Source organism: Muscardinus avellanarius (assembly GCF_963383645.1).
Source record: "Muscardinus avellanarius genome assembly, chromosome: 10".
NCBI lineage: Eukaryota > Metazoa > Chordata > Mammalia > Rodentia > Gliridae > Muscardinus > Muscardinus avellanarius.
In genome coordinates, this window is record NC_137796.1 from 27,908,627 (window position 1) to 27,935,266 (window position 26,640).

Below are 26,640 nucleotides of genomic sequence, written 5' to 3' on the forward strand. Positions count from 1 at the left end.
CAGGACCCACTGTGGAAAAGGGAGGTCCAGGATGCGTCGTGTGGGATTTCTCTGGGGGAAGCAGGCAGATGCTCTTCTGTTGGATAGGGACAACAGCTGTACCTGGAACCTGGGAGCTTCAGGGCTGGCCCAAGGAAGCACCCCAAGAAAGGAGATGATAATCTAGGTCTCAGTTTGCTCATCTGAAAAACAGGTAGTAAAATGTAAAAGAGGGGAAATGATATGGGGTAATCAGTATTTCCCCTCAGAAGGTTAATGTGAGCGCTAATGGAGTTACTCCATAGTCACCAGCACAGGGCCTACACCGTAAGTGTTCAGGAACGCAGCTGTCATTAGTACTGTTGTAATTGTTGGTATGGGACGTCATGCTCACAGTGTAACTTCCAAAGTCACTGGATAAGATGGGAGGCCAGCTTCCACTTAAAGTCACCACTGTTAGCCAGTACTTGGGAGGCCGAGAAAGGAGGATTGCAGGCCAACCTCAACAATTTAGTGGGAACTTGTTTCCAAATAAAAAATAAAATAGGGCTGGCTGAGGGTGTAGCTTGGAAGTAGCATGTCTGTGTGTTCAGTCTCTAGTAACACACACACACACACACACACACACACACACACAAATTATTGTTATTAATTCATGCTCAGTTTGAGGGCCACCGAGACTCCCTCGAGCTTTTGGGGGACACCTGGCATTCAGGCAGCCTCTGTCTTTCTCCCTGACACCTCCGGGGGTGGGCTTAGGTTCCTGATGTGACCCCTGCACCCACTTCTGCCATGCTTATGGCCCTAGAGTGCATTCATTGTTGAAGACCAGGGTATGTGGAGAAATGTTGCAAATTCCAAGCCTACAATTCTCCACTTCATAAGAAGGTCGAATTCCCTTGGCATGGAGCCTGTGGACCCCAGAGGGAGGGATGGACTTCTGGAAGCAAGTGCTGAGCTTGTGGGCATGATCCAGAAAGTGGGTAGTGGGCAGGCACTCGGAACATCCCTGGACACAACCCAGGCCACCCTGCATGTGGGTATGGCCAGAAGCCCAGGGCTTCTTGACATCACCCACGAAACTATGGTAGAAATATTCTTTCTGCTCCTCTAAGAAAGAGACTGGGTGAGAAGAAAAGCCCATCAGTCAAAGCTCTGTCTTGAGAGAGAACAGGGAGAAAATACTGGAGAGTGACAGTGTTCGTGATGGTGCGCTCCCACCCACTGCTGGGCTCAAGCGGGATCTGGTCAGCCAGGGTCCCCTGATAACCACACCACTTCCCCTGGCTCAGTTAGGAGCTGGCACACTTTGGGGGACAGCCATGGCTCCCCACAGTGTCCAGCACCCACTCTCTCCCACATCCTATCAACAGCCCCTCCTGTGTCCCCCGCAGTCAGCATCCTCCCCGTGGAGCAAGTGGAGTCTGACCTCATCCTGGAAGATGTTGACCCTCACTGGGAGGACGCCCAGGAGGATGGCAGCCCCAGCCCGCAGGGGACAGAGGTGGCTCCAGTGTATGAGGAAGAAAACGAGGCCGTGGTGGAGATGCCCAGGTGGGGAGCCAGAGAAGTCCTGGGAAAGTTAGTCCTTATTTGAGAAGGTGACAGGCATGTGGTGTGAGTGCCTAAAGGTATCAAAAGACACAGAGCAGGCGCCGAGGCTGCTTTCCCACCCTGCAGGACTCTCTCTGTCCACCCACACGCTGGCTACGAGGTTCTCCTGCCCTGGTCCAGAGACAGATGAGGCATACACAAGCATGAACCCCCTCATTTTGTGAGTGTGCCTCTGGGGATGGAACCCAGGGGTGCTCTCCCACTGAGCTATATCCTCAGCCCTTTTTATTTTTATTATTCATTTATCTATTTTGGTCCTGAGGATTGAACCCAGAGGCATTCTGCCTCTGAGCTACACCCCTAGCTCTATTTTATTTTTTATTTGGAAACAGGGTCTCACTAACTTGTTGAGGATGGCATAGATCCTGCAATTCTCCTATCTCAACCTTCCAAGTACTGGGATTATAGACATGTGCCTAGCCCTTTTCATTTCTTTTCCTCTTTCTTTCTTTCCTTCTTTCTTCCTTCCTTCCTTCTTTCTTTCTTTTTGTTTGTTTTTGTTCTATTTTCAGACAAGGTCTCATTAAGTTTCCCAGGATACCCTCTGACTTGCAGTCTTCCTGCCTCTTACAACATGCCTGAAATAACAATTCATACAGAGAGATGGTTTAGCTGGGCGTGATAATGTATGCCTGTAATCCTAGTATGTGAGAGGCTGAGATAGGAGTACTTCAGAATCAAGGCCAGCCTCAGCAACTTAGCAAGATCCTTTTTCAAAACAAATTGTTTTTTTAAAAAAAATGCTGGGGGTATATCTTGGAAGTAGAATGCCCCTGGGTTCAATCCCCAGTAAACAAACAAACAATCTAGAGAGAGAGAGTATATTAGTGTGTGAATGTGAGTGTGTGTGTGTGTGTGTGTGTGTGTGTGTGTGTGTGTGTTTTGGCACATGGCTTTGGAGGTTTGGGTCCATGGTGGGTTGACCCATGGCTTTTGGGTCTGCTGTGAGCACCATGGCATGGCAGGAGGTGTGTGGTCGAGCAAAGCTTTCCCTTCGTGGTAGGAATAGAACAGAGAGAGAAAGAGGAAGAGCTGGGTCCCGCTGTCCCTTCCAAGGGCATGCCCCCAATGGCCCAAAGACCTCTCACTAGGCTCTGTCTTTTAAAGGTTTCACTTTCCATTTATGTAGCTCTGGGGAGCAAGCCTTTAACACATGGGCCTTTGGGGGACATTTCAGATCCAAACTATAGGTTGATTCCAAAAATTTTGTTGTTGTGAACGATTCTGCAGAAAACACTCCTCTAAGTGTGAATGTGCACATGTGTGTGAGTACCCCTTGGGGTGGGCTCAGAGCAGGCTGCCGGCTCATTGAGTATGAGAATGGAGTCATGGCTCTGATCGCCAGGCCCTCTGCAGGAATGTCCCAGTCTCCTCCCACTGGTGATGCTTGGTGACAGCCACTCAGGCTAGGAGGCTCAGGACCTCAAGTCCATGACCTGCCTTGCTAAGATGGGGAAACTGAGGCCTGGAGAGGCAGGGGTGGGCTCCTCCTCATGAGGAGGGCTTGTCGCTCAGGTGGGGCTCCCCAGACCTGGCTATGATGGGAGCATCAGGTTTGGGCTCAGGGGTTACAGAGTAAGCTACAGAAGAGGGGGCAAGAGGTGGTCTCAGGGAGCTATGGGCAGCTCATCTCCTTTCTCGGACCCCAACTCAGGGAGCTACCTCAGATTCAAGAGGAAAAGGAAGATGAAGAGGCTGGAGAGGAGGAGGACGAGGAGGAGGAGGAGGTGGAACAGGAGGAGGAGGAGCAGGAGGAAGAGGAGCAGGAGGAGCAGGAGGAGCCTGAGTGAGTCACCTGTCCACCCGGCTGAGGGACGTCTGAGGGAGGTGGATGACAGGAGGGACCCTGGGCTCCTGGCATGGGGTGCACTGCTGCTCACAGAGCTCCTGCCCATCCTGAGTGCTGCTGGGCACTGACAGAGAGGCTGGCAGAGACTGGGGGACCCTACTGTTCTTGTAATGGGTCAGAAATCATGTCATTCTTCATTCAACATTGCACGCGCACACACACACATGCACACGCACATGCACACAAATGTGCACTAACAATACCACAGTCACCTTCAACACCTCCTAAGGCCGCCCTGGCCTCTCCTATAACGTCCTCTAATGGCTGATTCCTCACTCACGTTCATACAAATTCCAGCATTAAAACACACAGAAGCTGGGTGTGGTGGTACACACCTGTAATCCCAATATTCAGGAAGCTGAGACTGCAGGATGGCAGGTTTGAGGCCAGTCTCAGCCACTTAGTGAGACCTACTTCAAAATAAAACAACCCGAGCATAGTGGTTCACACTTGTAATCCCAGTACTTGGGAGGTCAAAGCAGGGGAATCACAGCTTTGTGGCCAGCCTCAGCTAGTTAGCGAGGCCATCTGCTACTTAGTGAGACCCTGTTTCAAAATAAAAATAATAAAATAGGGCTGGCGGTGTATCTCAGAGGTAGAACGCCTCTGGGTTCCATCTCTAGTACTGCAAAAATAAAAGGAAAAAGAAGAAGGAGAAGAAGAAAAGAAGAAGAAGAAGAAGAAGGAGAAGGAGAAGGAGAAGGAGAAGAAGAAAAGGAGAAGAAAAGGAGAAGAAAAGGAGAAGAAAAGAAGGAGAAGAAGAAGGAGGAAGAAGAAGAAGAAGAGGAGGAGGAGGAGGAGGAGGAGGAGGAGGAGGAGGAGGAGGAAGAGGAAGAAATTAAGAAAGAGGAGACTCCACAGCAGGGCTGGATAGAGGATGAGAGCCCCAGTCAGAGAATGGTTAAACTATGAGACTGACACAGGATTTCAGAGCTTGATGCTTGTGGAGTTCCATTAACTTTTAGTCTACCCTTGCTCAGTTCACATATTATCTGTCCAACATTGGCAGGGACCCCCCAATTGCTTACCTTCAATGATGGGGAGCTCATAACCTCCCAAAGCCTATCTATTCCATCTGCAGGCCCTTCTGACTTGTGATATTATATATTACATGAAAACTAAGCTTGATTCCCTAGTTCTACCCCTGGGCCCTCGACACACCCCTGAGCAAGGTAGAGACCTGGGAAGGTGGCTGGCGGCATCATCATCATCATCGTCAACATCATCACTATCACCATCATCATCATCATCGCCATCATCATCATCATCATCATCATCATCATCAATGATCATCAGCACAGGCTTGTTTGTCTCTGTGCAGAGTCCCCAGCTCGGAGTCGCTCCTTCACCAAACTTGTGTGCCTAACAGGTCTGAAGGCCCTTTAATTGCTGCAGCTCTTGAACTGAAGGATGAACCAAGAAGGATGGTGGTCATGTGTGCTCACACGTGCATACTTCATGCATGTTCTCTATGCACACGAATGTCCATTGGCATGCAGACACAGACATATCTGCCAGAATGTGCACACACTTACATGTATATCTCTACCCCTGTATGCACACAGGTGCCTGCAAACATGCTTGCAGTATCCACACGACACTTTGCACACATGCTCAGGTGCACAAGCACATGTGTGTGGAGTTACCCTGATACCGTAGGCATGCTTGTTCACAAAAGCTTCACCCAGGGTTTTAAACTCAGAAAACTTCTGGGTTCCAGTTCTGGAGAGAGACAAGGGTACTTTGGTGACAGAGTAAGTGATCTCAGAGCCAGGGCCAGAGGGTGTGAGGCCCAGGACAAGCAGAGCTGGGCTGTTGCTGCCTGGGGGAGGATGCTCCCGGCCAGCCTTGTGAAAGCACAGGTTACTGATGATGTGAGCCCGGGTAATGCAGATGGTCACCTAGCAACCCTGTCTCTATGGGCAACAGCTCGGCTCTTCCTAGCAACCACAGCCTTTGGTCCCCACCTGACCTCCCTAGGGGCATTTCTGCAGAGTTCCCTGCACATCCCAGTGATGTGATTAGAAGCAGGAAGGACTGGTGGCTCTGCCGCCATCTGAGCCACACTGGCTCAGGAACTGGGCCACAGACTGGGCCGGGGCTCTCCAACCTCCGCGTGCGTCCACCGACCCCGGCCTGGGGATGACTGTCACGGCCCCCAGCTGAGCTCCCGCACCATGGGCATCCTTGCTGGCAGAGACAGAGAGACCCAAGTAGGTGGCTACTCCTGCCTGGGGGCCCCTCCCTCCTTCCTTCCTTAGCGCGTGAGATTTCAGGAGGAGATTGTGCTGAAGGTGACAGTGAGGGTCTTCACTTGGGGACACAGCCTGGGGGTGGGGTGGATGGGCAGACCCTTGCAAGATGGCTGCTGCGGCTAATTCCTGGGCTCTCACCTGGAAGCTGTGGGGGCTCTGGGAAGCCCACCTCACCAGTGTCTCTTCCTTTGCCTGAAGATCTTTAAGAGTTGGGAACTTTTTGGAAGTTGATAGGTTTTTGCTTCTAGGCTGGGCAAATGAGAGCCTTGGCAGGTACCGGGCATGCTACTGAGTAGGGACAATGTGTCTTTATACATGGACCCCCCCTAGACCCCCTGGAAATGTTAAGGGCCACCATCAGGCTTGTCAAGTGTGTTGATAACTGAGGCTGTTTGTGCAAAACGTGGGAGATTTCATAGCCCAGCATATGGCTGCCTCCTCTGGGATTAACGATAATAATGACAAGACCAACAGTAATAACAGCTGCCATTTGAGTAGTACTTTTCCCATGCCAGACACTGTGCTGAGACATCCAGAGTGGCAGATTCTATTCTTAATCCCATTGCACAGACAAGAGAACTGAGGGCTGCCCTGCCAGGGAGCGTGAGTTTGGAGATGAGGGATCCAGAGGAAGCTCGAGAGCCACACAGACGGCCTCGACTTCTCTATGCGATTCCCACCGGCTCTGTCCTCACTCAGGTGAGCCAGGCCCACAAGTCATGCCCATTTGACAGACAGGCAGGCAGAGGCAGCCCCAGGGCTTGTGGGTGACTTGCCCCAGGCCATACAGTTGATCTCCTGGCCTGATAGTGGACAGAACAGCACCCCAGGGAGGCCCTGGCTGGGACTGTGGGGGCTCATTTCCTTTGTGTTCCTGTTCCAGCCCAGGAGGGTCCTGAATCTGCAGGGCGAGGGAGATGCCAGGCCCATTTGCTGCAGGAGGCCCATGGTGGCCCTGCTGCGCAAGGCTGGCTTCTCTTTGACTTCATAGACACAATGCCCACAATATTTTTAGAAACCCATGAGAATGATTTTGCTTTTTTTTTTTTTTTTTGTAGTGCTTGGGCTTGAACCCAGGGGGTCCTGCATGCCAGGCAAGCCCTCTACCACTGAGCTGCATCCCCACCTCCAAGAATGTTTTAATTTCTTTTAAAATTACACCAGGTTGGGCATGGTGGTTCACACCCTCTATTCCTAGGGACTTGGGAGGCTGAGGTAGGAGAATCACAAGTTCAAGATCGTTCTTGGAAATTTAGCAAGATTCCGTCTCAAAGTAAAGCATAAAAAGGGCTGGGGGTGTGGCTCAGTGCTAGAGTGGCCCTGGCTTTGGTCTCAGTACTGAAAAAGTAATTAATTCTTACATAAAATCAGGCCCAAAATAAAAGAACTATTAGAAGAAAATACTACAAGCTATAATGTTATAATGTTAACATAGTAATCTTCATATGAATGCAGTCATAAAACACAATTTCTAAAGAAGTTTAAGGGAGAATGTGCCCAGGACCTATGAAAGTCATAACGTAGCCCTGCTCTCCTAACTTGAATATGGTAAGAAAATTACTTTCCTGCTGGACAGTGTGGGGAGTACCACCCTGACCATTCAGGCTCCTGAAATATTCTATATCGATGTTTATCGAAATGCCTGTAGAGTGAAGAGAAGTTGCTGGTCACTGCTGAGAGGCGGCAGCAATAACTGCCTGGTGAACATGTGGCCTTGGAGTCAGAGATGCCCGAGTCCCACCCGGGCTGCCTTGTCCAGGCTGTGACTGGGGACCTGCCATCTCCTGCCTGGGCCTCTGTTTGCTAAGCTGGGATGGTCTAAGCCCCAGGCTGGGGCTTGGGGTTGTTTGGATGGAGGTTCAGGAGAACCGTGTCTGAAGTGCTTGGCACCACGCCTGGCCATGGCCCCCGGGGCTGCTGTGCCCATACAATTATGGGCTGTCTCTGTTCCCTGCAGCCAGCTGCACACTGAGGTGCTGCATCCTGTCCCCACCTCCTCATCCACCTCAGGAGGGCAGAGGATGGTTAAGCCAGGGGTTCTGGTGGCCCCTTGGTGCCAGGGGTGTGAGGGTGAAGTGGGGTAGAGCTTCTAGAGACCAGGAACTCATTCTAACTGCAAAAGTCACATTAGCCCCTGGTCATGAGTCTGCACTATTAACTCGAAGGTCACACACAGACATTGAAGGGTTCAGTTTTGCCTAGAGACAGGCTGTTTTAGATATTTACATATTAATTTGAATTAAATGTCAGCATCTAAGTATCAAGAAACTCCATCTTAAAAACATGTAGTTCCAGCTCTTCTTGAAAATTGGAAGACCCAGCCACCCTGGACCCTATTACAAGCAGAGTGGGATTGCTGCCACAGTGTTCCTGCCTCTCGTGGCCTCAGCCCTGCCCCGGCACTCATGCATGGGCCAGGGACCGCTGAAACCTTCAGCTGTTGCAATGTGGCCCTGATCTCCTGGAGTAGAAACATGCAGGGCCTGGGCTAGAGGCTTGTGTGGTTCAGGGCAATTTGCTGAGTGATTTTTGTCCTGGTGAACTCACCTTTCTGGTCTTTGTTTTTCTTTTTTTTTTATCCTAATATTATTTCTTCTTTAAAAAATTTTTTTTATTGGTGCACTGTAGTCATACGTATTTTTTTTAATGTGGTCCTGGGGATTGAACCTGGGGCATTCTACCTCCAAGCTACACCCCCAGACCTATTTTTTTTTTTTTTTTTGCAGGTCTGGGGATGGAACCCAGGGGCATTCGACCTCCGAGTTACACCCCCTGGCCTATTTTTTATTCTTTATTTTGAAACAGGGTCTCACTAAATTGCGGAAGGTCTAAGTAGCTGAGGCTGTCCACGAACCATGATCCTCTTGTCTCAGCCTCGCAAGTACTGGGACTACAAGTGTGGGCCACCATACTTACATTACATTACATTTTACCACTCTTACATCTTAATGGAGTACAAGAGGGTGGAGGCATACATGCACACATCACCCAATTAGCCCTTCCCCAGTTCTCATCCCATTCCCTCCCCGCCTTCCTTCTCATGTTTGGCTTAGTGATTGACTTTGATGTTTGTGAATGTACATCGTGTACATTAGGGAATTTCCCTCCCCCCCTCCGATCCTCCTTAGGCTTCCTTATTTGCTCATCTATGGTTTCTCCTTCCTTGTCTAGAGTTCCTCCTATGACCCATTTCCCTCCTAGCTTCTGTATATTAGGAAAGCATCCAATTTTTTACTTTTTGTGACTGACTAATCTCACTTGGCATAATGTTTTCCAGTTCCATTCATTTCCCTGTAAATGACAAACCTTTTTTTTTTATAGCTGAGTAAAATTCCATTGTGTACATTTACGATAATTTTGTAATGCATTCATCTATTGATAGACATCTTGGCTCTTTTTTCCCTATACTTCCTGCTCTGCCTGTAACACTAAGGCTGCCTGGGGCCTGGAGGCGGGGGGGGGGATCCTGGGCATGTATTGGAGCGTTATACAGTGCCCTTGAGCTACATCCCAGGAGACAGCCCCTGCCGCTGTCCTCTGTGCTACCCCCCTTCCTGGAACCCTTCCTCACCTGTTCCTTGTTTTAAAATCATCATCCTCAAGCCCAGCTTTCAGGCCACCTGCTCCGGGAAGTCCTCCTTCCCAGCAGATTCGGGTGAGGACCTGGTCTTGGGCTCCTCAGCCCCCTACCTCCCAGCTCCTGGCCTGGAGTTTGGCCCTCAGCAGGGTTCAGGGGCCGTGGACCAGCTCTAACTCCAACATTCTCCTACGTCCCAGGGACCACAGTGTCCTGCTGGATAGCTGTTTGTTGGCGCAGGCTGATGTGGACCAGAGCAGAGTAAGTGAGATCCAGCAGCAGGAGGATTCTCTCCAGGTAAGAACCGCAGGCCTTGAGGCCTGGGCGGGTGGGCGAGGGATGGGTGGGCCCTTGCCCACTGTGTGCACAGGAAAGTTTGAGAGATGCCCACGGGGCAGAGGGGAGCTGGGTGGAGGGTCCCACTCACACCAGGGGTCAGAGGTAGCAAGAGGGCCTTGGCCAGAGCTGGTGTATCGGGTAGAACTGGGCTTAAGTTTTCATGTAGCTCACCTGGGTAAAATGGCACCTACTGCAGGCCGTGGTGGCACACATCTATAATCCCTGGTCTTAGGAGGCCAAGACAGGAGGATTGCAGGTTCAAGGCCAACCTCAGCAATTTAGCAAGACCTTGTTTTAAAATACAAAATAGAAAGGAATGGGGTATAGCTCATAGGTAGAGTATCTCTGGGTTCAATCCCAAATACTGCCCCCCCCAAAAAAATAAATAAAAAGAAGCAAATTTTTCTTTCTTTTTTTTTAATTTTTGCGGCACTAGGGATGGAACCCAGAGGCATTCTACCTTCGAGCAATACCCCCAGCCCTATATTTTATTCTTTTATTTTGAAACAGGGTCTCACTGAGTTTCAACGGGCCTCACTAAATAGCTGAGGCTGTCTGCAAACCACAGTTCTCCTGTCTCAGTCTCCAAAATGCTGGGATTGCAAGCAGTGTGTGCCACCAGGCCCGGCTTTTTTTTTCCTTCTTTTTAAAATAACTTGTGTGACCCTTTTAAAAAAGCTTTCTTGCCGGGCGTGGTGGCGCACGCTTGTAATCCCAGCATTCGGGAGGCTGAGACCTGGAGGATCGCGGTTCGCGGACAGCTTCAGCTACTTAGTGAGGCCCTCTGCAACTCAGTGAGACCCGGTTTCAAAATAAAGAATAAAAAGTAGGGCAGGGGGTGTAGCTCGGAGGTCAAATGCCCCTGGGTTCCATCCCCAGACCCACAAAATAAATAAATAAATAAATAAATAAAAATAAAAAAGCTTTTTTTTTTTTTTTTTTTTTGGTCTTACTTTTGTAAGATTGTTTTAATTCTGGGAAAAGTATTTCTTCAAGTTGAGCATGGTGGCACATGCCTGTAATCCCATTACTTGGGAGGCTGAGACAGGAGGATCAGAAGTTGAAGGCTGGCCTCAGCAGTTTAGGCTTTCAATAACTTAGAGAGACCCTGTTTCAAAATAAAAAATAAAATCGTGCTGAGGGTGTAGTTCAGAGGTAGAATGCCCCTGGATTCCATCCCTAGTACCAAAGAGGTGAGGGGCTACCAATGCCTCCTAGGGGCTTGTGGGAGGGTCTGGAAAGTCCTGTGAAACGCTGTCATGGGTGGGAGTCCCGAGGTGGCTGCTATGGTTGCCTCGCCCAGTGAACAGGCTTCACCAGGAGTCCTCCATATGTGACAAGTACAGGAGTCGGGCCTGGGCTCCTGTGGGCACTGCCCTCTACAGGGTGCAGACCACTTCCCTGCGTGCCCAGGGGGATGGGCCGGCAGGACAGAGGACAGCTCCAGGAGGCATCCTGGAGGAGGGTCCTGCACGGGCTGCTTGGACAGAGCTGGGAGGCCGGTCCCAGCTGCTGACTCTGTGTTTTCAGGAGCTGCAGGAGGAGACGCACATCACCAGCTTGACAGGTAGGTGTGTGCACGAGAACGTCTGGGGGACCTTTGGGCTGGGTTCCTCTCCCCCGCCCTGTACTCTGCAAAACCCATCTGCTGCATCTTGGGGCCGCAGTATCACAGCGAGATGTCTTTCAGAGGTCCTAGGGGAGTGACAGTGAAGCCCCAGGACTCCCAGGGGGGCTCCTGCCATCTCCTCTCAACAGGAGCACAGCTGCAGGGGCTACTGCTCCACCAAGGTTGGCTGAGTCATGATCGATGGAGGGATATATGAGTCCTGGACCCCGTCTCTCTTTGGGCTCATCCTGACCGCTGAGCCCACCAGGCTGTACCCAGAATGTGTGTGTTGTTTGTATCTACCACCCATCCTCATCCTGAGAACTGCAGGGGTGCTGGGGAAGAGCCCATGCTGCAGGGGTGGGGGCTGAGCTGTGGCAGGGCCACCATGCCCAGACAGACAGAGCAGTGCCGCTCCCTCACACACCTCCACGTTCCGCAGGCCACTGGTGCTCCAGCTGCCCTGGGAGGCAGACAGACCACTTCACACATGACAGAACTGAGGTGTGGGTACCAGGTTTAGCTAAAAGGTCGAGGCACAGACCTGCCATTTTTCTCTCAAGCCTCTCCCTTCTCCCTTGCAGTGTGACCCAGAGCCAGTTCTGTGATCTCTATGAGCTATAACTTCCTAATTTAAAAAAATAATAACAATAGCACCCAGATCACAGGCTGCTCATGTGTGGAAGGCAACAAACTTGTGGCTGGCACCAAGGGAGAAACTGAGAGCAGAGATGACAGTGTGTCCCAGCCAGCTAGCAACCAGATGTCTTAACCTGGACACCCTAAGCTTGCCTTTGAAAAGTGTCCTAGATGGACTTAGGCATGCATCTGTAGAAAGCCTACTAAGTTTAGGCCTGATGCTGGGCTTCCAATGATGAGCAAGTCCAGGAGCAAACAGGTTCTGCCCCCTTCCCGGGTGACGCAGAAGCAGTAGTCTGGGAGGCACACTCTGAGAAATGCCGAGGCAAAGCCATTTCTCCTTTACTGCTCAAAAGCATGGACTGAGGTCCTGCAGCTTTAGTGCTACTCTGATTAAAAACATAGTCCCAGGCCCTGCCCAGACCCGCTGGTGCAGAATCTGCATTCTAACAAGATCTCCTGGGCGTCGGTCTACATACTAGTTTGAAAAGCTCTCTCTTGCCGAGCGTGGTGGTGCACGCTTGTAATCCCCGCGCTTGGGAGGCAGAGACAGGAGGATTGCGCAGGTTCGAAGCCAGTTGCACGCGCTGGCTTAGGAGACCCTGTTTCCAAATAAAAATGTAAAAATAGATCTGGGAGTATAGCCCGGAGGTAGAAGGGCTTCCAGGAACCCCAGTACCACAAAAAAAAAAAAAAAAAGAAAAGAAAAGAAAAAGAAAAAGAAAAAGAAAAGCTCTCAACCTGGGTTTGCAAACTTGACATATCATTGGAGTTGTAGGGGCAGGTTTTTTAATTCCTAGGGCCAGGTCTTCCCTAGACCATTCAGTTGGCTGCTTGGGGATAGGCCTGGGCATCAGAAATGCTCAGACCTCCCCCAGGAGATTTCAGTGTGCCACTACATTGGTACCAGGGCCTTGGGAGAAGTGACTGCTCCAGATTGGATGTGTAATCAATCCTTCTCTGGAGCTTTTTTGGACTGCAAACTTCTCCTGGGCTAAGAATATTTGAATGGAGGATTCTGTGGTTCTAAGAGCCTGAGAGTCTGTAAGACTTCTTGATTCTATGATTCTGACTTTTCTTGAGTCTGAGAGGGGAACTGATACTGCAGTTGGCAAGCAGAGAGAGCGTGAGATGTTGGGGGACTCTGGGGTGTCCCTTGGAGCTGAACGGAGCAGCCACAAGACTTGGTGATGTGTCTGGCATTGAACTTCAGGTACAGGGGCTGCTCCTGACTGTGGGCAGATCTGGGGTAAATGCAGGTGGGGCGCCAGGCTGCTGTGAGCTGGAGAAGCCCCACTTGTATGACCTCCCCCAATTCTGTTCCCGATTGTAGTCTCCAGGGTCACTCTTCTGCCTGCAACCTTCAGGGCCTAGCACCATGGCTAAACCAGGCCGGGATGTGGAGCTGAATCACCTGGTCCAGGACCAGCCTCCCAGCCAGGTGGCCCCCAGGCCTGTCCCCCCAAACCTGGCGGAGCACCTCCCCAATGTGCCCAGCTACCGACCCCCTGTCACCCGCATCCCTGTCCTCATCACTCGGAGAACAACCTTGTCCAACTCCAGCTTCGCCAAGGAGACCAGGAGCTCTGTCCGTCGGCTCGGTAGTGTGATCTCGCCTGCCTGGCACACTCGTACCCGTGGCCAGGGCTTCTGCATGGCTCGGTCTGTCTTCCTGCATGGCTGTCACAGTCATGGTGTGGGACCATGCATTGTGCTCCTGGAGAAACCACCCCTTCTCCTCTGCCAATCAAAGCCTTCATGCTGCTTTGTGGTGTTGACTTGGGGGGGGTTTAGTACTCTTCTTCCCATGTTTAAAATCCCACAATCACAATCCATTTCTGTGTTTACAGGTTGCTTTCTGCAGAATATCCTATATTATATAAGTGGTTGCTCACACTCTAGTCTAAACAAGTCACTCACTCAGATGGCCAAGGAGCTGATGTGTGTGGGGCAAGGGCAGCAAGAGAAGGGAAATACAGTGGGAGCCCACTGCAGAGAACCCACTGCCCTTGAGGGTTTTCTGGGAGCCAGGCTTTCTAAGGACTACTGATATCTGCTCAGCAAATTCCATTTCATGAAGGAAAAGTGACCAGGTGCCTGCGGGCAGGCCAGGAGTAGGGACATCCTCAGAGACCAGTGCAGACCAAGGCCTGTCTGGATCCACCTAACTGTGACCAGGCCCCCGTAGAGGCCTTTAGGCTGCTGCTGTTCACTGACTGATGACAAAGCGCTCGAGACAGACTGGCACATCTGGACTAACCCCTGTCACTTTCTGTCTCAACTCAGGCCAGACCTGTGCCCGTCCCCTCGGGTGTGTTTGTGGTTTTGGGTTGACCCTGTGCAGAGCTGCCTATGAGCTCAGTCCAGAGACATAGAACTCATGGGAAGGGATCCAGGAAGCCGGGCAGGTGGCTCATGCCTGTAATCCCAGTACTTAGGAGGGTGAGCAAGTCCCTGTTTAAGAAAAGAAAAGAAAAGAAAAGAAAAGAAAAGAAAAGAAAAGAAAAGAAGAGAAAAGAAAAGAAGAGAAAAGAAAAAGGAGCTAGGCATCATAGTGCCCATCTGTAGTCTCAGTACTTGGGAAGCTGAAACAGGAGGATTGCAGGTTCAAGGCTAGCCTTAGCAACTTAGTGAGACCCTGTTTCCAAATAAAAAAATAAGTCAGTATGGTGGTACACTTCTTTAACCTCAGTACTTGGGAGAGTGAGACAGGAGAATCACAGGTTCAAAGCCAGCCTCAGCAACTTAGTGAGGATCTCAGCAAACCAGTGAGACCTTGCTTCCAAATAAGAAGTAAAATAGGTCTGGAAGTGTAGCTCAGAGGTAGTGTCCCTGGGTTCAATCCCTAGTACCACAAAAAATAAGTAATAAAATAAAAATAAATAAACAAAATAGGGCTGGGAACATAACTTGGAGGTAGTATGCCTCTAAGTTCAATCCCCAGTAACTCAAAAAAGAAAAGAGAGAGAGAAGAGATCCGTGTGTCTTCTCTTCCTCACTCTGTGGCACGGAGCAGGGGTGAGGGCACATTCAGATCATCACCACAAGGGTCGATGCCCCGGGCTCCATGTCCCGATGGGCAGGTGGGCAAACTTTAAGTCTAGTACTCCAAGAATCTCCCAACTTCCGCCATCCATGGATTAACCCTAACAGTTGTTATATTCTGGACCAACTCTATTTTTATTTGCTTACTATTTTTCTTTAACTAGATTCTCTCCTTGACTTAATTAATTTTATGTAAGCAGGGAAGCTTTTTATTGTGATTCAAATAGAAACCCAGCATGGCTTCCCATAAATAGAAGGCATAAGTAGAAAAGTAGAAATAACCACAAACACACCAAAAACAGAATGGTCCCGAGCCTTGCCAGGAGGCACGCTGGCCTACACGGGGGAGAGTGTCTGAGAGGCTGCTTGGCTTGCTGTCCCATGGTCTTTCCCTGCTTCTATCTCACCTCTCCAGGGCTGCCTGCAGGTGGCGGGTGAGGCCTTCACCTCACCCCTTCGCAGAGCCCGGGGAATCTCTTGCTTGTTTGGCAAAGCATCTCCCTTAAATTTTTAAAAATTTCTCCATTCCTGCTTGTCCTCTTCCTCAGAGGGCGGAGGCCTGTAAAACAAATACCAAAAGGTCTGGAGGCCTCAGGTCTAGCCCTTAAACTCTCTTAGCAACTCTGCAGAGTGCCAGCTTTCCCGTGGTGGCCATTATAAACAGTCCCAGGGCCAGGGTGCCTAGTATGCATGAGGGCCTGGCCTCCACGCCAGTGCCCTCTCCACATCACATGTCTAATTACTTCAAAATGCTCACCTCAAGCTGGGCGTGGTGGTGCACACTTGTAATCCCAGCACTTGGGAGACTGAAACAGGAGGATCGCACAGGTTTGAAGCCAGCCTTAGCTACTTAGTGAGGCTCTCAGCAACTTAGTGAGACCCTGTTTCCAAATAAAGTATAAAATAGGTCTGGGAGTATAGTATCATATAAACAAATAAACAAGCAAACAAAAAACAAAAACAAACAAAAAACACTCACCTCCCAGTGTTTAGTTTGGAGGTAGAATGCCCCTAGGTTCAATCCCCAATACAAAAAAAAAAAAAAAAAAAAAAAAAAATTCAGGTCTTGTGTCTTCCAGTTTCTCCCCTGCAGGCCTGGGGGCACTGTCAACTGTACTAGGGATGGGGAAACTGAGGCCCGGAGAGGAGAAGCAGATAGTCCAGGACTTACCTCTCACCTCACGCCCTCATCAGTGGGCATGGGAGGCTCAGGGAACCCAGGCGGGGCTCTGGAGGGGCTGGTAGCATTGTGGCTTCTCCCTGGCTCATGGGTTAGTGGCTGGTGGCTCTGGCTGCACGCAGCATCCTTCAGCCCTGCATGGCGCTTTCCCATGGGCCCCTGATGTGGGGAAGCTGCCTTCCAGATGCGGGCTCTGCAGCTTTCCTCAAGCTCCTGGCCAGGCCCCGGCCTGGATTTTCTCTGATTCTCCCCTCCCCTTCCTTTCCCCAAGTGGCCGCAACGAAAGAGCACCCCAAAGTGCAGGTCGAAGACACGGATGCTGACAGCCACCCACTCATCCCAGAGGAGAAGCCGCCATCGCCAGAGCAGCCATCATCATCACCTGCCAAATCCGACACCCTTGCGGTCCCAGGCTCGGCTGCGGGCACACACAGGTCACGCTTTTGCTTCTCTTGGGCTTTGCTCAGTCTCCATAGCTGGAGCCTCCACCCTTGACAGCACCTGTCTGCCCTCTCCCACCTCTACCCACCCGGCACTGCCAGTCAACCCTCTGTTTCTATGAGTTTGACTACTTTAGATTCCTTGTGGAATTAGGGGGTGTTTGTTCTTCTGTGAGTGTTTTATTTTGCTTAGCATAATGTTGTACCGCTGTGTTATGATGTCTGTCTGTCTCTCTCTCTCTCTCTCTCTCTCTCTCTCTCTCTCTCTCTCTCTCTCTCTCTCCTCTCTCTCTCCCTCCCCTCTCCTCTTCTCTCTCTCTCCTCTCTCTCTCCTCTCCTCTCTCTCTCTCCCTCCCTCTCCTCTCCTTCTCTCTCTCTCTCTCTTTCTCTCACGCTGACATTCCATTGATGGACTACGCATTGATCATCCATTGATGGACATTTAGGCTGCTTTCACCTCTTGGCTGTTGTGAATAGGGAGGTGCAAATATCCCTTTGAGATCCTACTGTCAATTATTTTGGCTGAATGCCTGCAAGAGGACTGCTGGATCATATGGTGGTTCTATTTTTCAAATTTTTTTTTTTTTTTTTTTTTTTGCAGTACAGGGGATGGAACCCAGGGACATTCTACCTCTGAGCTACTCCCCAGCTCCATTTTTTATTTTGAAACAGAGTCTCACTGAGTTGCAAAGGGCCTCACTAAGTAGCTGAGGCTGTCCACGAACCACGATCCTCCTGTCTCAGCCTCCCGAATGCTGGGATTACAAGCGTGCGCCACCACGCCTGGCCCTATTTTTAATTTTTTGAGGAACCACCATACTGATTTCCATAGTGGCTGTACCATCTCACATCTCAGTCACTGCACAAGGACTCTAACTTCTCCACATACCAATTCTTGTTATTTTTCCTGAATTGTTGTGATTTTTGTTTTGGGCTTCTTTGTTTTGTTATTTATTTCTTTGCTACTGAAGGTTGAACCCAGAGATATCCTACCTCTGAGCCACAACCCTGCCTTAAACCTGCGATCCTCCTGTCTCAGTCTCCCAAGTACTGGGATTACAGGCATGTGTCACCACCACACCTGGCTTTTACTTTCTTTCTTTTTTCTTTTTTTAAATTATGGTCATTGTAACAGATGTGAGAGGATCTTCTTGTGGTTTTGATCTGCATTTCCCCAATGGCTAGTGTTGTTAAGTCAGTCAATCTCTCTCTCTCTCTCTCTCTCTCTCTCTCTCTCTCTCTCTCTCTCTCTGTTTTACTTTTGCCATACTGGGGATCAAACCCAGGATCTCATGCATGCTAGGCAAGCACTCTATCATTGAGCTATATCCCTGACACCAAGTTGGTACTGTAGGCGCTATGCCAATTCACTGAGCAGAAGTAAAGACAGGTCCAAAGAGTGGCTGTGCCCTTCTTGTCTTCTTTTTGCCTCCTTCCAGGCAAACGAGGACTGTTTGGTAGCACCCCTGTCCATCTTCTACTTAGGAACTGGCTGCGGGTGACCTTCAGGGGTCAAAGCCATTGCTTGGCCTGGGGGCCCTGCCCTAGCTGATGGCCCCCTGTATGTCCGTCCTTGCAGGAAGAAGCTGCCTTCTCAGGATGACGAGGCAGAAGAGCTCAAGGCACTGTCTCCAGCTGAGTCCCCGGTGGTCGCCTGGTCAGACCCCTCCACGCCACAGGAGGCTGAGTGCGTGGGGAGGAGCGGATGCAGGGAGGCGGGGAGCAGCAAAGTTAGTTTTCCAGGGGCTTCAGAGCAGTAAGACGAGGCTGGGCCTTCTGCCCAGGCTGCTGCTGGCTGGCCCAGGAGACCTGCAGACTCTGCAGAGTGGGCTGAGACTCTGGGCCCCGCTGTGTGAACAGCCAGCAGTGCTCGGAGAGAGGAAGGTGATGTCTAGAAAGGGTTATGGGAGCCCATGTAAAGGTTCCTGGCACCGAGTCCCAGGAAGGATCAGTAGGGTGAGGGAGGACACGGGATCTCCAATGGGATCTGTCCTGGAGAGCTTGTTCAAAATATAGATTCCCAGAAGAAGTCCAGCTCCACTGGATCAGAGCCTCAGACAGTGTCCCTGGGGAGCCCACATTCCCACAAGCAGTCTGGTAACTGAGGCATGGGGTCCAAATCCCCATGCCGCTCACCATGGGGGAAAAATGGACTGTGAGCCCCCACGGTCCAGTCAGCCCAGCAAACTGATTCCAGTGTGACGGCTCAGAGGGGGAGCCCCATCCCTGGTCGGTCCTGCGCATCCAGGCCACACACTCATTCTCTGTCTCTGTCTCTCTTTTCCCTCCGGTACATAAACTTTAATTTCCTGCAGGTTGTAGGGCGTGGTATTGCACACTTGTAATCCCAGTACTTGGGAGGCTGAGACAGGAGGGTCGCAGGTTCACAGCCAGCCTCAGCTATTTAATGAGGCCCTCTCAACTTAGTGAGATGCTGTATCAAAATAAAGAATAAAAAATAGGGCAGGGGGTGTAGGTCAGAGGTCAAATGCCCCTGGGTTCCATCCCCAGACCCGCAAAAAGAAAAAAAATAAAAATAAAAGAAAAGAAATAGGGCTGAGGGTGTAAATGGGAGATAGAATGCCCGGTGCTGAAAAAAAAAAAATCCCTATAGGTTAAGGGTCTATACTGTGTCTGTACTGCTTTTCCCACGAGCTAATTCCTAAGTCCCAACATGTCGCCCTGTTCCTCTCTCTGTTCTCTTCAGACACACATCTCGTGTAAACTCCAAAGCTGGGACGAACAGCCTACTTTTGCTGAATTTGGACCAGAGTTCTGAGAGTTTTCCCCTAAGTATTATAAATGGAGAGCCAGACATGGTGGCGCACACTTGTAATCCCAGTACTTGGGAAGCTGAGATAGGAGGGTCGCACAGGTTCAAAGCCAGCCTCAGCAACTTAGTAAGACCCTGTTTCAAATTTTAATGTATAAAACAGGTCTGCGAGTATAGCCCAGAGGTAGAAAAGCCCCTGGGTTCCATCCTCAGTACCACAAAAAAAAAAAAAAAATATTACAAGTGGAATAAAAGTTTTTCGAGCTTGCCCATCTAACTTAGAGGTGACCTGACACACTTTCTGAACACTGGGTCAGGGTACCTGGTCGTTTCTCCCGAGCTGGGTGCCCTCCCAGGTGATAGCAGGGCAGGTCGCACCTCCTTTGGGCTCTGCCCTGCGCTCTCTGCTCTCTGCTCTCTGAGCAGGCATCCCTCCTGCTCAGCCTCAGATACTGTCCCCACAGTGGCCAGGACCGAGCAGCCTCTGCCGCCAGCCAGAACAGCGCCATCATCAACGACCGGCTGCAGGAGCTGGTGAGGCTGTTCAAGGAGCGGACGGAGAAGGTAAAGGAGAAGCTCATCGACCCCGACGTCACCTCGGATGAGGAGAGCCCCAAGCCCTGTGAGTCGGGGCTGTAGGTGGCCCACCTGCCATGGGGGGAGTGCCCAGAGGCCCTGTCAACTAACAGGGAGGGTGGCCCCAAGAAGTGGTTGGGGTGCATATGAGAAGCCTGGATGGCTGGCAGGTGCACAGGTTCAGACCTGGATCTGGGAGGGGAAAAGGTCAGAGTGTGAGCAACAACTCAGCTGTATCTGACTCCCGCCGCCCGGGGCAGGCACCTCAGGGATCCTCTGCCCCCAACCTTGGCCAGGTGGAGAGGCATACCTTGAGTGTGTCACGGTGACACTCGGGGTGTCCACAGCCTGCTCTGGAAGCTGATGATCGTGTTAGGAGACATCGATGCCTTGACCATTCTTATGGGGCCACCTTTCAAGAAGTCAGGAAGGAAATAAACATGCTGCTAGGAAGATTTTCTACGCTTTTCCAGAGAGGGGTTTTGGAACTCATGATACTCACAATGGATTTAGGAGAGCCTGACTTCAGAGTCCCAAAGCTAGAAATAGCCATACACAGCCCCTAAAGGCCAAGGCCTGGGCCACCTGGAGCAGCAGCGTAGGCGCACAGGGAGGAGGTCGGGCCCCAGCCAGCCTCCCAGGTAGACAGGAAGGAGCGGAGGTTCCTGCTCTCAGAAGCCCAAAGCATCATTTCTCTGACTTCCTTGGGCATTTTAGCATTTTGTCCCTGGGTAGTGGGGGCGCTGGGTACAAAATGCCCCCTCCCATCAGAGGGAACCAAGGGAGTCTGAACACAGACACACTGAGCTGAGACACTCCACTCTCTGGCAGCACCTCAATTGGGGCACAGCCATAAGTTTCGAGGCTACGGGGAGGAGCGAGCCGTGGAGTGCTCCAGGAGAGCACTCAGAGCTTGCAGCAGGTGCTCCGTGGACCCCGGTTCTGGTTCCAGGGTCTGCCATTGGGACACTTTTCTCTGAACCTACCTGGGGCTCAGAACTGGGTCAGACGGTCACTGGTGTCATCCCGCAGCTCCAGCCAAGAAAGCCCCAGAGCCGGCCCCGGTCACGAAGCCCGCCGACGCGGAGCCGGGGGAGGAAGAGCATTACTGCGACATGCTCTGCTGCAAGTTCAAACGGCGGCCCTGGAAGAAGTACCAGTTCCCGCAGAGCATCGACCCGCTCACCAGTAAGTGCCTACCGGGCCACACAGAGGGCCGGGCGGGAGGCCATGGAGGGGCCAGGCTCACGACCTCTTTTCAAAACAATTCCGTACAACAAACAAATGAACAACAAGAAAGTCCCTGGAATGGGAACCCAGGGTCACACCCACTTTACAGATGAAGAAACTAAGTCACAGGGAAATGCTCCAGCCTAACGATGCAATTAGTGAGCACAGACCCTGGGCCCCCAAGTCTTGACTTCTATCTACTCTGGCCGTAGCCAGAGAAGAGAAAGGGAGGAGCCCCTCCAGTGACTAACGTCAACTCCCCTGGCTCCTGCCAAGCCCATTCCACGACCCTCGGGAGTAACATCACTCCTTTTCTTTTTGTTTTGTTTTGTTTTGTTTGGTGGTACTGGGGGTAAAACCCAGGGGCTTTCTACCTCCTGGCTACACTCCCAGACCTATTTATTAATGTTTTATTTGGAAACAGGGTCTCACTAAGTTGCTGAGAGCCTCACTCAGTAGCTGAGGCCGGCTTCAAATCTGCGTGATCCTCCAGTCTCTGCCTCCCAAGCGCGGGGATTACAAGCATGCGCCACCACACCCGGCCCCTAGTTTTTGTTTTAGTATTGTGGACTGAGTACCTGCAAGCTACATTCTCAACCCTTTATACTTTTAATTAATTAATTAATTAATTAATTGGTTTATTTTATTTTATTGTGGTACTGGAGTACTGGGGATAGAACCTAGGGGTGCTCTACTTCTGAACTACATTCCAGCCTTATTTATTTTAATATGTTTTAAAAATTTGAAACAGGTTCTCATTAAATTGCTGAGGTTGGCCTCAAACCTGCGATCCTCCTGTCTCAGAATCCCATGTCTTGAGATTACAGGAGTGTACCACTGTACCCGGCTGAGTAACACCACTTCATATGGGCACTTTATAGTTTACGAAGAACCTCCCTGCCTCTCATATCTGACATGTTCCTGTGACTTTGAGGAGAGCACAGCAGGTGCCAGAAAGGGACTTTCTCAAAGCCCCACAGGAAGTCATTTAGGGAGCAGGACTCCAGCTCTGGTATCCACCGGGCTTCTAAAAATGAACAGATGACCTATACCGTGCACCCATCCTTCCACCCACCCACCTGTCTGTCCCTCTTCATGTGTTATTTGTTATTCTGTGTTTACTTAGGCCGGAAATACATAGTTAAAATTTTTTCAAGAGCCAGGTGTGGTGGAACACACTGGTAATCCCAGCACTTGGGAGGCTGAGACAGGAGGATCGCAGTTCGAGGACAACCTCAGCTACTTAGTGAGGCCCTTTGCAACTCAGTGAGACCCTGTTTCAAATGAAAAATAGGGCTGGGGGGTGTAGCTCAGAGATAGAATGCCCCTGGGTTTCATCCCCAGTACCACAAAATAAATAAATAAATAAATAAATAAATATTTCAAAAGAATGAAAGCAGAGCTGGGCACAGTGACACAGGCCTGTAATCCCCGCTACTCAGGAGGCCAGGACTGCAAGTTCAAGGCCAGCCTCAGCCATTTGGCAAAGCCCCATCACCAATACAAATTCTCAGAAGGGCTAGGAGTGTAGCTCAGTGGTAGATCGCTTACCCAGCGCTGCAAACAAAACAAGAATGAAAGCAAAGGAGTTTTCACATTCGCTGCCTGCCATCCAGCCAAGCCACGCACAGCGCTCTGATTTATGAGGGCCTACGGGTGATTTGTTTTCAAAGCAAATAAATTTTTACACACACACGTTTGCAAAAGTACCACATGTCGTACTTGGAGGGAAGTGCGGAAAAACAGAAAGAGGAACACCGCACACACCTGAGCGCCCTCCTCTGCTGACATGCTGGTGGGTCCCTGTCTCTTCCTCGCAGACCTCATGTACATCCTGTGGCTGTTCTTTGTGGTGCTGGCCTGGAACTGGAACTGCTGGCTGATCCCAGTGCGCTGGGCCTTCCCCTACCAGACGCCGGACAACATCCACCTGTGGCTGCTGATGGATTACCTGTGCGATCTCATCTACCTCCTGGACATCACTGTGTTCCAGATGCGCCTGCAGTTTGTCAAGGGGGGGGACATCATTGTGAGTTGCCCTAGGCAGGCGGGTGGGGGGGGGAAGGGGCACACCTGGCAGCCAGAGCCTTCGGGGGACTGACCCCAGATGCTGTGACAGATAACAGAATGAATGAATGAATGAATGAACAGGAAATCTCAGGAGCAGCCGCCTGTGTGTGCTCAACAGCACGGCTGCTTGTTTTGGAGACCTTAAACAACACCCCATAGTGTTCATAGATGAACTGGCTCCTGGACCCCTGGTGGGATTAAGGATGGAGAAGTAGCCCAGAGAATGGCCTTTAGCTCAGGTGCACTGGCTCAAGTCCTAGCTGCAGTTTCTTCATCCATAAAATGGGTTGGTAATAGTTCCCACACTGTTGCTGTGAGGACTGATTGCGATGATGTATCCAGGGTGCTCAGCTCAGGAAACTGCTGCCAATCAACACATCCGGGGGCTCTTGCCACAAGCGGGCGGATGCTCTGCATCTGGTTTGGACTGGTTTGGGACCCCAGACCCTGGGCCAGCTCCTACTTACAGAGAGGAAACCAAAGCCTTGACTGGGACTTATGAGAAGCAGGTGGCATCGTCCCCACCCCCCCTGTGAGTCACCTTCTAAAATTCTACACCGAGGGCTGGGGAGGTAGCACAGTGCCTCAGTGCTCACCTGACACCAGCCCAGCCCTGGCTTCTGTCCCCAGAAGAGACCACCCATGCTAGCGGTACCTGTTCCACCGTGCACCAATGGACTGAGGCTTTGGCCTCTGAAACAACTTAGAGGGAAAAAAAATTCCCGAGCCAACCTCTTTATGGGCCCCACCAGACCCAGCTGATTAGCAAAGGTTGCAAGTGGTCCAGGAAAGATGTGGCTGAGAGAGAGAGAGAGAAAAAAAAAAAAAGAAAAACTCAGTTATACTCTTTCCATCCAAGAAATCAGAATCTATCTGGGTGGCCTTGGAAAGGCCCTTCCCCTGGGCCTGTGAGACCCAGCTGGTCCTCTGGCCATGCGTGAGGGCTGTCACTCTGACATGAAGGTGGGTTCTTGGGGGAATTCTGTCATTTCCCCAAGATCAGGGTAGAAGCTCTAACACCATCTCACTGTCTTGTCTTTATCCCATTTTCTTGCAGACTGACAAAAAGGAGATGCGGAATAACTACCTTAAGTCGCCCCGATTTAAGGTGTGTGCGGGGTTGCCAGTGGTAGTGTCCGTGGGGCGTCAGGGGCCTGGGTGTTTTGGGGGCCCTTGTGATGTGGCTCTGATACAGGGAGGGATGTTGTTCGCATGGGAGTGTCCTCCAGACCACAAGGCCCGGAGCCTGGCACAGAGGCCCCTTTCTGTCTGCATATCACGGTGGCAGAGCGGCCCTGGGGACAAGGACACAGACCCCGAGAGCCGACAGGGACTTGTTGGTGGGGAAACCTCTGCCCTCTAGTCCGATGTCCCTGCACCCCCGAAGCTTTCTGACCTCACCTTTCCGTGAAAGTAAAGAACTCGCCCTGTGTTCTCCTTGCCCTGGGCTGCAAGGAGAGGTGGGTGACACTCTGTCTGTCCCTTGGGGTTTCAGATGGACATGCTCTGTCTTCTGCCCTTGGATTTCCTCTACTTCAAGTTAGGTGTGAACCCTGTCCTTCGCTTGCCCCGCTGTTTAAAGGTAAGACTGACACCCCCCACCACCCCCCACGGCCTCCAGCTCCTCTGAGCTCTGCACTGGCAATGCCCCTTAATGTCCCCCAGCAGCCTGGGGGAGGGGGTGTCCTCGCTGGTGTCCAGGGGGAAATGCCTCTGCTCCACGCGAGTCTTGGAAAGTGATTTCAATTGCTACTGGTTCTCCGGGCGTGGTGGCCTAAGCTTGTAATCCCAGCATTCGGGAGGCAGAGACCGGAGGATCGCTGCTCACAGAAAGCCTCAGCTACTACTCAGTGAGGCCCTTCGCAACTCAGTGAGACCCTGTTTCAAACATAAAAAGGACTAAAAAATAGAGCTGGGTGTAGCTCGGGGGTAGAATGCCCCTGGGTTCAATCCCCCCCCCCAAAAAAAATTGCTACTGGCTCCCTGGCACTGCCTGTTAGATATTGATCCAGAGGCTTTTTAAAATTGGTTCTTCTAAGCCCGGCGTGGTGGCGCACGCTTGTAATCCCGGTACTTGGGAGGTGGAGACAGGAGCATCGTGCAGGTTCGAAGCCAGCCGCGCTGGCTTAAGAGACCCTGTTTCCAAAAATAAAAATATGTCTGGGAGTATAGACTGGAGTTAGAAGGGCTTCCAGGAACCCCAGTACCACCACCACCAAAAAAAAAAATAAAAATAAAAATAAAAAATAAAATAAAAAAAAACTGGTTCCTCAACTCTCAGGGTGTTGTCATTACCACCACTTTACAAATGAGAAGAAATGGCCGCAGAGAGGCTACATAACTTGCCCAAGGTCACACAGGAAGGAGAGTCTGGATTTAAATGCGGGCAGTCTGTCTCCATTCTCTATATTCTTTCAATAATTGCAGGCTTCTGCTCTTTGATGGTCTCCACCTAAAAGATAGGGAGATTAAGACAGGCATGATGGCACATGCCTATAATTCCAGTACTTGGCAGGCTGAGACAGGAGGATCACAGGTTGAAGGCCAACCTCAGCAACTTAGGCCCTCCACAACTTAGGCCCTCCACAAAAAATAGGGTTGGGAGTGTAGACTGGAGGTAGAATGCCTCTGGATTCAATTCCCAGTACTACACACACTCACACACATAAAAACAAAATGGGGAGCTTGTCCCTTGGAGAAGCTGGGTGACTAGCCCAAGGCCGCAGGAGGGAGGAAGTGCCAGGGATGGTTTGGAGGCTCAGCCACCACCTGTTTGCCATTGTTCTGTGCTCAGTGTCATCCCAGCTGTTCACTCTGCCACTCACGGGCAAGCCAGGGTCCTGGGGAGCGTCAGCCAGACACAGTGTGGACTGGAGATCTGGCAACCCAATTTCCTTGAATATAATCAGGGCAGACAGCTACTCTGAGCACTTGGGCTCCCCAAATGAATTCTGCTGATCTTATTAAATTCATCCTTCCCCTTACATGATGTCTGGTGTTTTTTTCCCCAAAACAGTAAGTGGGGAAATTTACAAAAATAAAAAGAAATACAATAATATTAACAACACAGAGAAATGTGGCAGAGAACATTAGAACATTAGGAGGAATTCCTTGGCTGGTCCTGAGCATAGGAGCTGCCTCTGAGCTTCCTGGCTGCCAAGAAGAAGAGGAAAACTAAGTGGCACCATTCTTATCTGATGCACGCCAGCCTCCGGGGGCCGCAGAGGATGCTCTAGAGCCAAATGTCAGGGTGAGGACGACTCGGTCCTCAGGCCAAGTCTTAACCCAGACGTGGAAGTGAGGCCCATGCCTTGGCTCACAGAGTGGCCCTGGAGAGTGCGCCTAACTCACGGCCGGACATTTAGCACAACTCAGAGGACGAGTCCCTTTGACCTGAAGGTGAGGGATGCAAGCTCACGGCCCTTCTTTATCCAGTTTAAACTCTGGGTTGAAAATAAAATGTAC

The 26,640-nt window shown here is 50.9% G+C and overlaps 1 protein-coding gene across 1 annotated transcript in view; it reads left to right on the plus strand.

Moving 5' to 3' along the window:
- Positions 1–26,640, plus strand: part of CNGB1 (cyclic nucleotide gated channel subunit beta 1) — a gene marked incomplete at its 3' end in the record, with an annotated part of 88,314 nt that overhangs the window by 39,564 nt on the left and 22,110 nt on the right. The window contains exons 12-25 of the mRNA XM_080703514.1: positions 1,374–1,533; positions 3,248–3,311; positions 6,268–6,396; positions 6,581–6,664; positions 9,515–9,571; positions 11,027–11,180; positions 13,229–13,462; positions 16,358–16,520; positions 18,106–18,213; positions 19,764–19,921; positions 20,908–21,063; positions 22,926–23,134; positions 24,233–24,283; positions 24,671–24,757. Of these exons, the coding sequence (XP_080559640.1) occupies positions 1,374–1,533; positions 3,248–3,311; positions 6,268–6,396; positions 6,581–6,664; positions 9,515–9,571; positions 11,027–11,180; positions 13,229–13,462; positions 16,358–16,520; positions 18,106–18,213; positions 19,764–19,921; positions 20,908–21,063; positions 22,926–23,134; positions 24,233–24,283; positions 24,671–24,757 (1,814 nt within the window). The remainder of the gene's footprint in view (positions 1–1,373; positions 1,534–3,247; positions 3,312–6,267; positions 6,397–6,580; positions 6,665–9,514; positions 9,572–11,026; positions 11,181–13,228; positions 13,463–16,357; positions 16,521–18,105; positions 18,214–19,763; positions 19,922–20,907; positions 21,064–22,925; positions 23,135–24,232; positions 24,284–24,670; positions 24,758–26,640) is intronic.